This window comes from Vidua chalybeata, chromosome 15 (genome assembly GCF_026979565.1).
Source record: "Vidua chalybeata isolate OUT-0048 chromosome 15, bVidCha1 merged haplotype, whole genome shotgun sequence".
NCBI lineage: Eukaryota > Metazoa > Chordata > Aves > Passeriformes > Viduidae > Vidua > Vidua chalybeata.
Window position 1 is genome coordinate 11,371,775 of NC_071544.1, and position 17,568 is coordinate 11,389,342.

Sequence of the window (17,568 nt, forward strand, 5' to 3'; positions counted from 1 at the left end):
TTGTGAGAGGCTTTTGGGGTATCCTTCTGTGCACTTTCTAGTTACTCAAGGCTCCTGTAAGGAGTTAAACAAGATGTTCATGGCTGGGACACTTCATACCAGCCTAAAGCACATCTTAAACAGCTTATGAACTATTTTCCACAGCACAGTATTAAGTATGGGCAGGAAACTGGGTTGCAGCTGTACACAAAAAAATAGCGCCAAGATGGTACCTGTTCAGTCCTCTCATTACTTGTCCCAGTTTTTCCCAGCTTAGTCAAGACCACACCATTCTCCTCACCTCCACTCCCTACCTGTTGTAACCTCCTCTGCCTCACCCCTGTAGTTTCCCCAAAGTAGAGAAGGGAGAAAAGGGTACAGGCATTTTTTGGCATACTCCTCTTAAATGTGACTTCCCACAAGGTTTTTAATTTTCTGATTTACAGGAGTATTTTAGACTTACAGAAAATGTTACAATGCTTGGAACCCCAGGCAAAATTCCAGTATTTCCTCAACAGTTTATCTTTTATATCTTTTATGTCTTTTGCTCTTCACTTCTCTGGAAAGAGAAGAAAGCGTGATTGGTGTTCAGGTTATCAATTACTTAATAATTGTCACGTTTCTACTCTGATAATTAAAGTGTGGAAACATCTCTTCTTACAAAAGTCAGTCTCTACTTGGATCATTTTTCCACAATAACAGCGAGGTTTGCGTATACACATTTACTGTAATAATGTCAAAGTTCAGTCATACGCAGAGTTTATTAGATTTTGTTTTATTCTTTCCCTTGAATTATTCATTGAATATCTATAATTTCCAAAGAATAATTTCATAAAGTGCTGCAGCAATAAAGCTTTCCATATATAGCACACCAATGTGAATGGTATTTATGATGTACTCAAAGGAAAATCAGCCTGTTACATTAATCATGTAAAACTATTGAAAAATTATATTTAATCATTTCTATTTCAAAATAAAACCTGCTCAGAGTTTTAAAACCTGTGAGAAACCTAGAATTAAATTTCATACAACATTGCCTCCAAGAGTATATATAATTATTCAATACTTCCAGGTTTGTCTGGTGTTCAGTGATCTCTCATCTCATTTTCTCTGAATTGTGAGTTGTATTTAATCTTTTTTATTTTGTATTTTTTGCTTAGAATGTTCCAGCTTTAATGAGAAGAAACAGCAAGATAGATCAAGCCCTGTCCTTTGGTCAAGACTCAACAGGGAGATGTCTCCTTGCTCCAGCCCCGCTCTGACTCAGGGCACCAGGCACAGCTTCCAGCACCTTCTCTGCTCATCCCAGGCCCTGTGGCTGAAGAACCAACTCCAGCACTTGTGCTGGCAGCCCAGGGCAGGACACAGCAGGGTTTTACAGAGTAGCACAAATTTCCTGGGGGTGACAGTCCGTTCAGCAACAGGATGAAGGAAGCAAAATGTGGCCCACTAGAGATTATCACTAGAAATGTGGTGACACTGGGATTTTAGGTAGCTTTAGTAAGATTTTGAATGCCACCTAGTTAGAAGATGAATTTTCCCTATGTTTCACTTCTGAGAGCACTGAACCACGCTGTAACTCAATTTGATCTGTCTGACGATTAAACTTTCCAGGCTTTACTATACTCTGCCTGTACAAAGTCAAGAGAAAGTCAAGTCTGAGGACAAAACCTGCTCTTCATTAGGCCAAAAAGCAGAGGTTCTGCCTTGTGTTCCTGGCAGGCTCATGTGCACTGTAAGCCAAATCATGCTGACATCTTTCAGATGTTTGAAAAGCTAAATAGGGTGTACCAAGATGCTGAGTATGTGGCATATGAAATCAAATAAAAAATGAGTGTGCATGATTTCTAATGAACCAGAATATATTGTCATAGAGCTTTACCTTTGTCAGGACTGCGGGAAAATTCCATAAAGTCAATTCTTCAAAAGCTGGTATCTATAAATAAACAACCATGTACTTAATTAGAAAATAAATCTATGGAAACATAATAAAGCCTTTATGAACTCTAAAAAGCAAAATGTGTGTGTATAGAATATATAAGCCTATATATATAGCTGAAATGTTTCAGAATTTTATGGTCCCTACAAAGGAAGCAAAGAATAAACAATTGGTATAATATTAACAACCTCAGCTTTCAGCTTTGAACATTAATAACTTATTTGAAATTTCTCAGCCTCCTGTATATGAGCCACCCTGTAGTGCTTCAGCTGATTCTGATTCTCTTTGTGCAGAAACCTTTTAGCTAATCATTTTCATCTCTGTGTGTCAATAAATCTTGCATCTCTAGGGCAATGACTTTTACTCAGCAAATGTTAAGCAGAAATAAAACCACCCAGAACAGTCTAAGCATAAGAATTTCAATAAGAATTTAGCAATATATTGATCCACTTCTCCCCCTTCTGACTTTTCATTACTATGTCACTTTCAGCTCCTGAATTCAATAAGATAAAAAGCTCAAATATCATGTGACTTATGGATTTTAGCCAATCCTGCTAAAATTATTTTAAATGGCTTCTTCACCAACAGTAAACTCAAAAAATGGTCAATAATCTGTTCTTGAAGGGAGTAGTTGATAGTCACAGACTACAAGAGAGTGACTTTGTCTAGAAACAGTGTAAAAGGTAGAAATTAGAAAATTTAAAAATTCATATATGCTATAGCAGAAAAACAATGAATATAATGAAAAGTCATGTTTATATGGATTTCTAAATGTAACATATTTTTATATGCCCTACATTTCCTCTTTCTTGGAAGCCAATTTAATAAGTACCTACATTTTGCCTTGTTTCTTAAATAAAGTAAAATTAAGTTGTAGTAACTCCAATGTAATTATTTATAAGGATCCTAAAAGCCACTTGGATGTGTCAAACCACACTTCCTGCACACCAGATGAACACATACTATTTCCTTTCCCTTAGTATTTATCAATGAGAACCAAAAAATAATCAATAGTCACAAAAAAAAAAATTATTGAAAATCATTGCCTTAGGAACACAAATTCATAGAAGTCAGCCCGCCTAGCTTCTTTTTTTTTCTTTTTTCTATTTCCCAACATTAAAATAAGTCACATTATCCAATACAGGAATCATTAAGAAAATAATTCTTTTATAAAAAGAAAATATAAAATAATTTTCATCTAGGTAAGCTTGTGAAGTTTGGGCTTCAAGACACTTCCACGTCACTGAAGGGCTGCTCCTGACAATGTAACAGAAACACTGGGCACAGCAGTTTTCAGCAGGTTTTGCAGAAAGATTTGCCCAGACAGCAACTGATAACCTATAAATCCAAGTAAGATCTAACACAATCAGTGTGACTGACTATTCTCTGTCAAAAGAGCCACAGAATAATGTCACAGAGATAGTGAGTTCTGGGACAAGATCTCTTTTCTTTCAGCTTTTAAGCAGACCCACCAGAGTGAGGTCATGGTCTGAAATTTACACCTCAACATGTTTTTCCTGAAAACATTGAAAAAATGGCTATGAAAATAAAGGGATTTGGCCTTTAAATGGAGTATGCAATCCAAAATGTAGGAAAACATAAATAATGCAAAGCAAAAGGTAAAATTGGCAAGATTGTTACTGAACTTCAGAAGTAAAACTTACAGTGTTCATAGTGTCCTGTATGTTTTGTGACAATGGTATCACTCTGTTTCCCAAAGGACAGAGGACACACAGTTACTTACCTGAAGTTTCCCAGAACACACCAGAATGAAGTTCTACACAGCAAAGCAGCCATGGGAAAATTGATATTGGACTATCACAGATCATTTTTGTCAGCAATGTGTCCGTTTAAACAAAGCTGCATTAAGAATTGTTTTGGAAAGTGCACTGATTTATATCCTGCGATGAAAACAAAATGTGGAATTCAGAACATCCTACAGACTGAAAACTACAAGTTTGTATCAGCTCCATTCTAAAAAATGGATAAAAATTGATAAAAAAGGATAAAAAATGCCAGCTGAACACTGACTGAAACCTGCTTACAACTTTGTGATTAACACAGGCTTCAGTAATACAAAGTAAGCAGGGCTTGTGTGCTGCAGCCAACTAAAAGGTTTCCAACCCAACTTCATAATGGTAAATTATCTCATCCTCTCCAAGCATCACTTTCAGCATCCAAGTGTTGATCCCACTTGTCCTCACACATAACATTCCCACAGAATGCATAGCAACAGGGGCATTACATAAATATTCAGAAAGGTTCCCTGGTGCATTTACTTTTTCAGCACATCACAGAAACCTGTATATTAGTTCATTGATCTTGGCAGATATCTTGTCCAGAAAATACCAGGAATGGTTTTTACTTATTCAAAGCAGAAATGAGAAAACAGGCTTAGAGTTGCTTTTCCTGTGTTTGAATATGAACACAACCATATTTTCCAACTTCTTTGACATGAGATTTCAACTTTGCTTTTCATAACAGTGGAAATGTCAGGAAGAAACATACAGATACTGATATCCCAATAATCTTTTATAATACAGGTAATATGGTGCCAATTAAATTACAAGAGAAGTATGAGAGAAGATTTAATGTGGCCCTCTCAAATAAAACTCACCTCAGGCTTCTGAGCATCTGAAATATTTTTCAAGATCACACTGCAAATTCATAAACTTAACCATAATAAAAGTCCAAATAATCTGAAGTTTGATGCAGAGTCTTTCACAGATTGCTCCCATAACATTCTCACATAACAAAGGGAAATTATGTAATTAGTCGTGACAATGGACTTCTTAAAAATGCAAATTTAGCTGCCGTGTCAGTGCACTTTATTAGCTGCAGTTCAGATGCACGAGCTACAAAGTCTGCTTGTTCATGCAATGTAGGTGTCTCTTCTGAGACTGGGAAAAAGAACAATCTAATTAGAAATAATCCTGCCAAGAACAAATATCAAAGAAGAAAATCTAGAAGAAAAAATCCATTTTTTTCACTTGCCAGAAGAGTCTATGATGTGGGCTGTGGTCTTATCTCAAGTGAAGATGCATTAGGCCTTTCCACAAATATTTGGTTACTACATCTTTTAAAAATATTGTGATATTGTCTAAATATAATGGGACCTGCACAAAACCTGCTGATTCTTATAAAACCTACACAGGACAGAGTGTCAATGCACAGAATTTATTTAACACTAAGTAAACTGAGTTGCAGAGAAGAAACAAGCTTTGCTTTATGTAATGTTGTTGCCTGAACTCTAACTCGTGTAATGGGATACAAAATGCTTTTTATGAGGTTCTAGTCCCTCCAGTTATTTGGTAATAATGACTTAACAGCAAAGTTTGAAAGTAAACCCAATTTTTAGGCAAGCCAGAATCCTGGGTCTTTGGAGATTATCACGGAGATCAAAGTCAGTAACAAATATCCAGAACTGAGCAGAGAATGTCAGGGTTGTTTTCTTAGTTCACAGAAGCTTCTGAGTTTTATATGGTCTCCCTGCTAATTAAGATTCAATAGAACAGTTAGATGTGATCTTTGGTGTCTTCTACACCTGAATAATATTTTCTGACATTTAAGTCAAGCAAAATCTGAGTGTTTTAGTGACAGTAATGAACTGTATACTCAGAACTATATTAAAAATTTTAAAAAACGAGCCCAGGTTGGGTTTCTTAAGTTTCGTTTGCAAATGTGGAGGCAGCAGCACACTGAGGTCTTTTTAAGCTAATCCCATGAGTTGTTACAATATTTCAAGATTAAGATAAAAATTGAGTGTATCTCTGTAAAGAAAAATGTAAAACCTTGTGAAATTTGTTTTTTATTTCATATTGTACAATGTAGTGTTTCTACAAGTAGTACCAAAAAAAATGCCCTGTTTAAGACTGAAATATCTTGGAATTTTGTGACAGAAATTCAGTCCAGCAAAAATTGTTCTTATTTCATAATACTTTCTATTATGATCATTTAAAAAAAAATAAAATAACATCAGGTTCTTTCTTTTATGCTTTACAATTCAATGTAGTAGTCAGAAACAACTCAGAAAAAGAGGTGTGTGAAAGATTCTCAGATTCTGAAAAGGAGACCCCTGTTTTTAAACTCTTATTTTAGACATACTATAAAACAACACAAAAAGTCACAGGTAAAAGAATGTGAAAATTAAAAGCAAGCCATAAGATCTCTCACATCATAGTATAAGTTTGTCCAGCAAAAATATAAGCCATTAAATTTCAAACTCAGGAGTAACAACTTATTCAGCAAAACTAAAGGGCTCCCTGCCAGCTCTTGAGTCATCACGGAGTGTTGGTGCCACATGTTTCTCACAGCAGCTGAATTTTCACCAGACTCTGCAGTATAGCAGGTAGGAAACTGTCACAGTCAAAGTCAAGTATGTGCAGACAGAGATATGGAAATCAGACTGGTCTAACTATGACCAGAACTGGTCACTAACAAGTCAAAGCAGTAGAAGGAGAACTAATAAAAAAAAAAAAATAAAAGAGAACATGGCATTTCCTGAGATGCCTAATTTTTTGTGTTGGCAAGGCACAAATTCTGACTATTTTATTCCTAAGCAAGATCACTCAAATCAAAAAAATTAGGCATAAGCTAAAGAAAAGTAAATTGTTAAGTTCCACCTATAGAACAGATTTCTCAGACTGCAGCAGATACCAAAAATGTCATTGCAGCTTGCATGATTCACAAATATGAGATTTTTGTATTGGTGGTCTTCTAAAAAGAGAAAAAAAAATTAACATTCCAAACTAATATTTGACTTTTTTTTTAATACATATTGTAACATTTTAAAAGTTTTTTAACTGCAAGAAGGAGAGACTCACTAGAAAATAAAAAGGATTACACCTAGATTTTCAATTTAATAACAGAAGTTCCTGCCCTGTAACTGAAGTGAGATATAATTTCCCATGGAGAGAATAGGTCCCTCTTCAATTATATATTTTCATCCTTGCACAGTCTCTGCCACTCACTTGACTTTTAGTGAGATCGTTCAACTCTCCAACTAAGCAGAAAAAAACTGAGGGTTTGGGAGCAGGGGGGAGCAGTGTTTGTTCTGGTTGGTTGGGGTTTTTGTGGTGGGTTTTTTTTTTTTTTTTTTTTTTTGGAGGGTTGTAGTTTTCTGCTCATTTAGTCAGATTTAGCTGAATTAGCTCATGGTAAGAGTCAGATGAGTTCCTGAGCCAAGGAAAGAAGATGAAGGAAGGAATATGCTGATGACAAACAAGCAGAAAAAAAGAAGTAGGAAGTGATGTTCTGGAGGTTGTGAGCTCCTGCTCTGGCTCCGACATAATGCAAGACTTAATACCAATGATGAACATCTATTAACCTGTGCAGGGAAACATCTGAGAATTTTTTTTTTCTTACTATTTGTTATAAGCCCCAGTTCAATCTCTTCTTCCTATGGTCCCTAAGGACAATGCATGTTACATTTGATTTGTCCTGAAATATAAAGGTTTTCTGGAATTTTAAATTAAAGTAACAATAAGCCTCACAACTGTTATCATGAAGAAGGCCCCTAACCTGAGGAAATTTCTCAAAGCAAATTCTTACCAGCTTCCTGTGGCTTCTGTCCTTTTCATAAGTATAAATTAAAGCTACTTTACAGAAATTTGGATCTCATGTCAATTATTCACAGCAGAGATTGGAACTTTGATTAGCAAGATCTCAAATCACTTGGTTGTTTTGGTTTTTTTTCCTTCTCAACAAGCAGGGATCATATCTTTAATTAATGCCAGCGAAGTTCCACTTCATAAAGCAATATAAATTTTGGTTAAGACAGCAATGTGATCATGACACCATCACCTCTGCCCACTTAGGGAACATAAAGGAGGAAGAGAAATAAAAAAGGCAGAATTGAAGATTAAGTTTCAAAGTTCAGATCAAGGCACTACCTCCGAACTATCACAAAACTAGGTTTAATAAATTTCAGAGATAGTTCAGGCACAATGCAAATATTTCCCTTTGGACTCTGTGCTCAGTGCATCTCAGAGCTGCTCTAGAAGAAAAGTTTTACATAATGAGTTGTCATGGTTCAACCCCAGCTGGCAACTAAGCACCATGGAGCTGCTCACTCACTTCCCTACCAGTGGGAAATCAAACAACTGACTGTTCTGATTCTGATCTAAAACTGAAATTTAAAAGAGATTTAGCTAATTAGGAATCTCTACAGAATGTCACAGTCAAATGAAAAGAGATCTCTATCAGAAATTATTTTGAAAAAGTTAGCTTGCATCTAGATCCATAGTTGTATTATTTTTGTATCTGCATTAACCAGAGGCTAGCCTGAAAAAAGCTGGATTTATGATAAAATAGTGGCCATGACTATATCAGGAATCAAACTGATTTCTTTAATTGGGTTTTATAAAATATGAGCACAATGGTAAGAAATCATATGTCAGTCACAGAAGGGAAAAAATAGAATTTTCTCTTTTATCCTACAGTCTTAAATTAGTTCAAAATCTTCTCTCACATTCTGTTTATTCAGGACAAAATTTTGGTCTTTCCTTCCCTCCATCTTTCTTATTCTGGGATCCGTCATATCCACATAATTTCTCGAGCAGTTATGGATTTTCAGCTCAGTCTCTACAAATAACAGAAATACTTTACTTTCAAAGACGCATAATAAGCTGAAGTTGGAAACCTGTGGCAAATTTAGTTGGTTTTGGTTAATGAAAATTTATAGCTTTCACTGTGAAACATTTTCTCTACAACCAGACATAAAAGTAACTTTAACTGGAAGCACTCCAATTCAGCAGCAGCACTTTACAATATTTTTTTTAAAACAGTAGCTTTAAATATATATCTACTTACCCAAACCACATTAGCTCTGGTTGTGTCAGGCATGATGCATGCATTTAGTAATACAGTGAGAAGTCCCTGCTCCAGACAGCCTCCAGCCTACACAGAGAATATTAAGGAAGAGAGTGACCATTCTGTAGAAAGAACACTAAGGCAAAGTTTAGAATCATAAACAATGTGTCACAACATAAATAAACTACCCAGGACCTGGGAATAGAACAAATATCTAAGTTTCCCTGCAGTGTCTCAGCCATTAAGCTTCTCCTCATGAGTAAAAAGCAGCATCACTTAATAGTAAACTGTGAAGTTTTCTAATCAAGCACTTTTTCTCATACATATAAACATAACATTTTCTTCAAAAATCAAAACCAACTATTTTCTGACACCATGCAACTCCTCCATTGACTTTTCAGTTTGCAACTAAAATACAACAAATGGGACTGCCTTTAAATCCCATTTACTCATCTTCTTCCACAGTGTCTCCAGATTTTCTCCTTTACCTGTAAGTGGCAGTGGATTTTTAAGAAACAAAGCACCAATAGTACCACTGAGGTCCTGGGAGGGGATGCCTGACTGGCAAAAATCATCATAATTGGAACTTTTGGAGATGCACCTGAAAAGTCAGCCTGTTGTGAGAGTTCCAAAACAGCAGTGGTTACCCACCAATATAATACAGTGGAAGAAAAAATCTTTTCCTTCTGTATTTACAGACTGCATATGGTGGCCCTGACACAGGTAAAGACCAAAGCAGGGCTTCAGGATTATGTGACAGAGCCTTGGGTGGCCTCACCCCCAACCATTATAAAGCATTGACTCAGGGGAATCAATACCAACATTTCCTGGCAGTACTGGATACTGCACTGGGAGCTTATGAATTCTGACAAGATTACAGCCTGAAGTGATAATTGGCAGAGAACGATGGGATTTTTTATTGCTCTTATTGTACTTAAAAACCAAACATGTTTGGTTTATGTTTATTAGAAAAATAACAAAACTCTTTGACTTAAGCCTTTATACTACATTTGAGCTTCACATTTTTCCTTCCTCACTTCAGTCAATAGAGCCATTTTCACATGAGGGTTTGGGGTTTTTTTTTGCTTTTTAAAAGAGGTCCTGAAAATTTTGCTACAGTTACTAATACTAACACCATTTCTATTTCTAATACTAATAATTACTAATACAAAAACTAACACCATTTCTATTTCTAATACTAATAGTTACTAATACTAAAACAATTTCCAACAGCAGTCAGGGCAATGTGTAAAATCTTCTGAAATTGTTAGACCAAAGAGGAAAAGGAAAGATGGCAAGACACTGTATCTTAACAGTGGGATGCCAATTACCACTCTGTTAACAAAACACAGCTATCTACCACAGGTGTCTTTGCCTCCCCACTTGCACAAAGTGGCAATTCAATTAGAGGTCTCTTTCTTTCACATTGCTGGAAATTTTAAACAAGTTCCACCTAAAAAGATTAACTATCTCAATTTTATTTCATTGAAGCCATCATTACACTTCTTTATTGCCACCCAAGTTATTATAAATTATGGCTCTTTCACAATTCTGTGGCTTTCATCTTTGTGTGCTTTTAAGGTTCACCCCTAAGAAGGAGGTCTGCTGTAGAAAAAGGAATTCTCTTGATTATGTGAGATAGTTTAAAGAGATCTGTATTATATCAGGTGAGGTGTCAACAGAAATTAGCCATGGTATGCATTTCTAACAATGCCACCTGTAGCACACTAAATGCATTTGGCATTATTAGACCCTTCTTTTTTTCTTTTCCTAGCTGAAAATTCTGTCATGATTCCTTGGTTGCTCTGTTTCTCAGTATTTGAGGAAGTTACATCTGCCTATATGACAATATCATCAGCATTCAAGGTGAATGCGTGACTCAGGAATAGTATAAACTGAGGATCTAAATAGAAAAAAATTAAAGAATAATAATTTGGCGGTTTCTGGGGAGGTTGTGCTGGTGCATGTACAAGCCTTCAGTCTATACCCACATCCTGTTTTCTCTACATTCTCTTTATCTAAAGATGGTTCCTTCAGATACAAGCCCTAATCACAAAGTCTCTGATCCATTGGTTACTTGAAGCTTTTAGGATTTACCAAAGCAATGATTCCTCTTTCTATTTCTGGTCCTTTTTTTTTTCCTATGTTGGTATGATGCCAGGAGTCCCTATGATTGAGAAAAGATGGAAAATGGATATTTAAGATAAAACACTCCAGTAGTAACTCTGTCATCCATTTTGCTAATCTGCTATGTGGAGCCTCTGCCATGTGAAGAACTCAGGACAGGCAGAAAATTGGGGGTTGAACAGGACATCCATATAGGAAGTGATTCTTCCAATACACAATTTGGAAAATATGAGCATTCTCAGTGCATTAAGTCAGCAGAACAATTATTCACTTTTGCTGTATTAGTTTTCTGCCAACTCAGTGCACTGAAATGGCTCAGCAAGCCAGTGGCCAAGGGAGCTGAGGATAGGGTTTGGCCAGAGGGAGGAGGTGACAAGAAGGCAGATGGCCTTGGGGTGCTACAGAGCCCCAGCCTGCATTTCCTGCTGCTTTCACCTGCCACTGGCTTGTCAGGAGCTCAGATGGGGAGCAGGGCTATGTAAGGAAATGGGAACACACAGCAGGAAAAGGAGAACAGCAGCACTCCAGTGGCCCTTTAAACTAGTTTAAACCACTAGGCTAGAGCCCTGTGTTTTTCAGTTCTGTTTCCAAAGGTGACATGCTTACATATGATTAATTCCCTCAGATGGATCAGTGAAGATATTTCAAAGGATTTCTGGTCAGAGATCACTAAGAAATCTCACTGTTAACATCTAACCTACCCACTCAAGCTTCCATCAAGCATGGAAAGGCCTGACAAGAAATTAGCCAAACCTGTAATGTGAGGGGAGCTGATAACAGAGACATGGTGAAGCTGAGCTGCACACCTGCATTAACCAAAAGCTCAGGTTTCCCTTTGATTCTGTCAATAATTAAGGTGCTTTTGTACATCTGTAAAACAGTTTTTTCCCTTTTTCGCCCTATAAAAATTCCTATTGAATCAAAGGGTCTGGGAGTTATCCTTAGTGTGGTGTACCAAATTTAAGTTACAGATCTGCAAGGAAAAGCACCCTGAGAAAGGAAAGGAAAGAATATATTGTTTCTATTTAAAACAAAGAAAAATCTAGCTAAAGATTTATTGACTTCACTTTTGGTTTAAGCTCTCTAAGTATCTTACTAATTAGTATGCAGTGTCACTCATAGAGAAATCAGAAAATGAGAAAATCAAAGGCAGCAGAAAACCAGGATTTGCATTTCTCACACTACTTGTTGCAATTTTTCCAACTTTTTGTGTCCTGCACCTTACAAAGTGGACTCACTCATAAGACCTCATTCTTTGTGGAGAAACCTAAGCTAGTTGGTGCCACACTGCGCCCTCAAGTGCACGAGTGCAGTGTCACCAGAACTGCATGCAAGCACCTAAATGTTCCTTAGTTTATGGATAATGGATTCAATGTTCATGAACTTCCACAATTTGTTTTTGAAACAGATGATTAAAATAACTAACAGTGGTTTTGTAAAGCATAAAGGTATTTTCCTAAACTTGTCTAGGGAGTATATAATGTATTTCATTGGTTGATATAATAACTAACAACATTTTCTTCTGCAATTTGCATAATTTCTGTTACACTAATAGAACAATATAAGCCCATTTCTTCAGCTAATTAAGTCACATATAAGTATTCTCATGTGCGTAAGTTAAAAACTGCTTTAAGTAGCAAAAATATCAGCACATTTCAAAAATACTGCATTCATATCTTACTAGGATTCAGCCTGTAATCATATTTATAATTCCTTTGACCCTATGACCCTCAGTCAAGTCAATTTACAGCACTTTTATAAAACCTTCCAAATTGTACTTGATACAAAACTGTCTGCATTAAATAGTAGGAAGAATGAAGAGAAAAGGGAAGGGAAGGGAAGGGAAGGGAAGGAAGGGAAGGGAAGGGAAGGGAAGGGAAGGGAAGGGAAGGGAAGGGAAGGGAAGGGAAGGGAAGGGAAGGGAAGGGAAGGGAAGGGAAGGGAAGGGAAGGAAGGGAAGGGAAGGGAAGGGAAGGGAAGGGAAGGGAAGGGAAGGGAAGGGAAGGGAAGGGAAGGGAAGGGAAGGGAAGGGAAGGGAAGGGAAGGGAAGGGAAGGGAAGGGAAGGAAGGGAAGGGAAGGGAAGGAAGGGAAGGGAAGGGAAGGGAAGGGAAGGGAAGGGAAGGAAGGGAAGGGAAGGGAAGGAAAGGAAAGGAAGGAAAGGAAAGGAAAGGAAAGGAAAGGAAAGGAAAGGAAAGGAAAGGAAAGGAAAGGAAAGGAAAGGAAAGGAAAGGAAAGGAAAGGAAAGGAAAGGAAAGGAAAGGAAAGGAAAGGAAAGGAAAGGAAAGGAAAGGAAAGGAAAGGAAAGGAAAGGAAACTGTAACCCAAAATCACACAGGTCCTGAGGTCTAGAAATTAAGGTATTCAAACAGATGTGCTCTGATTTCTAAGTTAGTCAGTAGACCAGACCAAATGATACCATTTATCCAAACAATCCTACTCATAAAGTCCTTGGAACAGTATGTAACAACTTGTAACAGAAAAACATCTATTGTAAAATACTAATAATTTCATATTCCCACATGAAACTCTAGGACTGGTAAATGACCCTGATTCATGAACAGGGTCCATGATTCCATTAGAGAGCATTCCTGGACACTCAGCAGTCAGCATCCAGCAGTCCCAAATTGAAGCTCCTGTAAAAGGAGCCAAGGATCTCCTCCTTTCCACCCGAGGTCTTTGTTAGCACAGCCACTGTCACAGAGCAGCTTCAGGGGTGGCTCAGATGAGCATCTCAGCTTGGTTCTTTTCTTGGGAGCTCTCCGGTAGTTTCTCAGGATGTGGCGTTTGCTGGGCGTTAGAGGCTGCTCTTGAATAAAGTGGTGCCATAGTGTCACCTGCTGGGAAGTTCTGCCCCTGCCTCTTTTTACAGAGACAACAAGTGTTCAATAACTAAACAAAAATCAGTGTATGTTTTCTACCTTCTTTCTGATACTCCACATTCTAGTCCACTACACTCCTATTAAAAGATATTTTTTCTAAAAACAAGGCAATAGTTCAGAGTAGAACAATAAGTATCCTGGACTTTTCTTCAGACTGTCATTCAATATGTATCTGGTGAATGTTTGGTTTTAACGGATTTAAACTTTACTGAGTGAGCTGCTCTTCTTTTGATTCCATGCCAACATCTCAATGCAAGTTTCTCTTCCATATTTTACTGTCTTTTCCTTTATTTACTACAATGACACACATTTCCAGCTATAAATATTTCCATGTCCTCTTAGGGATGCTAATGATTTTAGAAAGAAGTTTCAAACAGCTGATTCTGCCATTGTCAATGAGTTTGTGCAAGGATGGCAATAACTGGTGCAGAGGGCTCAGGGAGCATAAAATTGTGGCTTTGAAATTAAAAAAAAAGTTATTTCACTCAATACAGGTGAAATTGCACAACTGGAAGTTTGGTTTTCTTCAAACCCCTTTTTGATTAGAAGTGATAGGAAAGTATCTTAACTAATTAGCTGCATTGGAGGTAGAACAGCAGCTAAAACTTTTGTCTCTAATTACTTAATCACTGTTATAAGGGAGGAATTCATTCATGGACATGGAAATTGTTGAGGGTTTGGGGTTTTTTTTGATGATGTCCCAAAGGAAACGTTATCATTTCCTAATGCCATTTTTCCTCAAATGGCACTCACTCACCCCAGTAGCCAGAGGGAAGAATGTTTCAGTGGTTTGGGGAATGGGGAGAGAGAGAAGAGTACAAGGAACATTTTATTGCTCTTTGACGCTGCTGCAGTCACTGGGAGGTGACTCTGGATGGCTGCACTGTGTCCATGCACAGCTTCTTATCCTGCTCACACAAAGTGGTGGCTCAGGACTTGTGGATGCAGCTCTACTCAGCAACCACTGAATTCTCAACAAACACTGTGATTTGTATTGCTCTGTAAAACTTCTATAATGTGCTGTCAAACACGACACACCATTTGAGGGGTTTTATGTTATTCCCAACTACAGCTACTCTTGGTTATTTATTCCCAACAGCCAGTTTTGACCAAAGGTCAAAAACTCAACTGGATCATTTGCAATATAATCTGTTTTGCTGACTGAAAAAGTTACAGGAATGCAAAGTATAAATAACAGCTAATCACAAAAGTTTACCCTTTAACACACGGTGGTATTTTGCTGGTTTAAAATATTTACAGTGTGTGACTAATTCGAAATGTTAAATGGCAAAAAAAAGTTCCTTAAAACATTACCCCCCAAAAAACCAATAAATCTAAGATAAACAGGAATTAGCCAAAGAAACTGTCTTGCTAAGTATCATTGAATAAAAATTTTGTTTCTCCTATTCTAAAATTAATTCTCTTTCATTCTGCTAGCCAGACGTTGTATTAAATTTCCTGTACAATTTCCTGATTAAAATAGGAATTCTTCCAGAATAATCTTTTTCTATACTTTGAATTCATTATTTTTTAAGTATTTAAAAAGTGAGTTTTTATCCTGTCACATAAGAAGACAGAGAAGAGGAAGTCAGTAAAACCAAACAAGGCTATGCAAGATCTACATGACAAAAGAACAGAACTTTACTTATTTCAGCTTCATAATGGTATTTTTTCCTTAGAAACACCGTGATTTCTAGGGTTAAAGCAAAAAGTAGTAAGTGGGTCACTTAGTCCCCTAAATTTTCAATGAGCCCGAACCATTTTAAGTGCTTTTGTGATTACACAGAACGAACATTTATGGCAGACCAAAACTAGCCACAAAAATGGGCTTTCAAAAGAAAATATTGTTCATCTTCACAAAAGTAGCAAGAGCTGGATCAGTGGTCTGCAAAAAGAAGAGTGGTGAAATACCATCATCTCCAGAAGACCAAAACAAGCCTGATCTCCAAGCTAAAAGTAATCAAAGTTATTCGTGCATAGTGCCCCTCCCTGAAAAATCAGTGAACTGAAACCAAAGTTACATCACTTTTGGTTTTGAGTTTTTTCATTTTTCATTTAATGTGCTTAAAGCTGTATTCTGTATTAACTTCACTCTCCTTGGTTGCCACAAATGACTCCTTAGGAAATTGTACTTTGTAAACAAAACAAATCTCTTTAACTTAGGGCTCCCTTACAATGTCACAAAACTTCTTGCTTGCTTTAAAATAAAAAGTGTGAGGACAGAGGGCATTTAAAGCAATCAGTGACTGATTAAGTAATTTTGACCAAACAGTAGTAAGTGAAACAATTAAATCATGTGTAGCAAAAGTTTGAGCACATTTATTATGCACAGTATAACTTTTCCTCATCAGACACTTGAAATAAAATTGTCAAATGTTTCTTTAATAGTAACATAAGAAAAGATGATCACAACTATGTGATAGCTTCACTTCGTATTTTTACAAAATAGCTCGTTGTAAGGCTGTAAAGAGGAGTCTGAGGCATCGTTATCTTAAGGGAGTAACATAATGAGGTAAAGAGGAGCCTTGATTAACTCTTACGTTCTCAGTCACAAAACTTTTATGCCCTATTCTTCAGATGCATTAGGGAAAAAGATATTATTTTAATGCTTAGAATTCTGCTTCTAGTCAAGACTACCTTCTCCACCCTGACTCTAATATGGGGCAGTTAATGGAAGGCAGAAAATCACTTCCAAGTCTCACTCCTGTCAAGAGGTATATTCATATATTCAATGGCAAGACAGCAACCTACAGAGCTGAGCTATTTCCTTACGAATAGCCCAATACTGCTGGAGACCACAAGATGGAGCAGAACTTAACTCCAGCAGCCTTCAGCAAAAGTAGCTTAAAGCCTATACTTAGCTCATCTGAATCATGGGTGAATAAGAGGCTGCTGATCGCTGAATTGGCAACAAAAATACAAGAGCTTCCGTGTGCATTGTGCAAAACAAGTTCTTAAATTTTCAGTGTCTAAGAAGCCAAGAAGACAGACTCGATCATAAAGTAGCTTATATTAAGAAAAAAATACATATACAGACCTGAAGATTTATATTGCTACAAGACTAAAGAAATTGACCTTCAACTCTCCTATTCTAACCTCCTTCTCCTATTTCTTTCTTTAAAAAAAAAAAAAAAAAAATCACCCAAAAGACTTCCCTCTATGTAGCATAAAAAGCTCCTACACAGCATCTACTACCTCGTGACTAGACGAGTGACATATCTCAAGCACACGCAGCTGCTGCATGGAAAAACAGTTAACAAGCCATACATCAGTAGGCTACATCAATATTTGAGGCACACAGCAAGATCAAATTTTCATAGTGGGGTAATTTCAGTTCCCCTTCATGATATATTTTTCTACCAAACCCAGCCCATGCACACTAATGAAGTGGCTTTACTGTGTAGTTGTGTTTCCATGTCAGTGACTTTTCACAGCAGTGCACCTGTCATACCAATCCTCCACTTTAAATCACAACGACGTGATTCACAAGGCAGAGTAATAGAGACCTCGTTAAGCTGTCACAATTTTACTGTGTAAATCTGAGACGTCAAAACACATTAATTTTTTTATTGAAAATTATGTCTGGGGACACAGACAGCAGTAAAAACCTGTACTTTTTGTTCCTTTCCTAAGTTGTTCAAAGATAAACTCTTCATCTTCCACTGTGAACACCAAGCGAAGTGTTCTGTCCTGACCAGGCCTGCCTTACAGCCCTGCCTCTGTGTGCAGGTGTTTGACGCTGCCTCCGGGATCTGGCCTGGTTCCCGGGACCTGCCCTGGCCCCCGGTTCCTTCCCGGCCCCCGGTCCTGCCCCAGCCCCCGGAGCCCGCCCG

At 37.2% G+C, this 17,568-nt stretch overlaps 1 protein-coding gene across 1 annotated transcript in view; it reads right to left on the reverse strand.

Moving 5' to 3' along the window:
- ADAMTS2 (ADAM metallopeptidase with thrombospondin type 1 motif 2) overlaps positions 1-17,568 on the reverse strand; it is a 240,732-nt gene that overhangs the window by 219,109 nt on the left and 4,055 nt on the right. Inside the window, exons 3-5 of the mRNA XM_053956225.1 lie at positions 8,729-8,815; positions 3,663-3,819; positions 1,862-1,915 (exon numbers count right to left, since the gene is read on the reverse strand). Coding sequence (XP_053812200.1) covers positions 1,862-1,889 — 28 coding nt within the window. The 5' untranslated portion in view covers positions 1,890-1,915; positions 3,663-3,819; positions 8,729-8,815. The remainder of the gene's footprint in view (positions 1-1,861; positions 1,916-3,662; positions 3,820-8,728; positions 8,816-17,568) is intronic.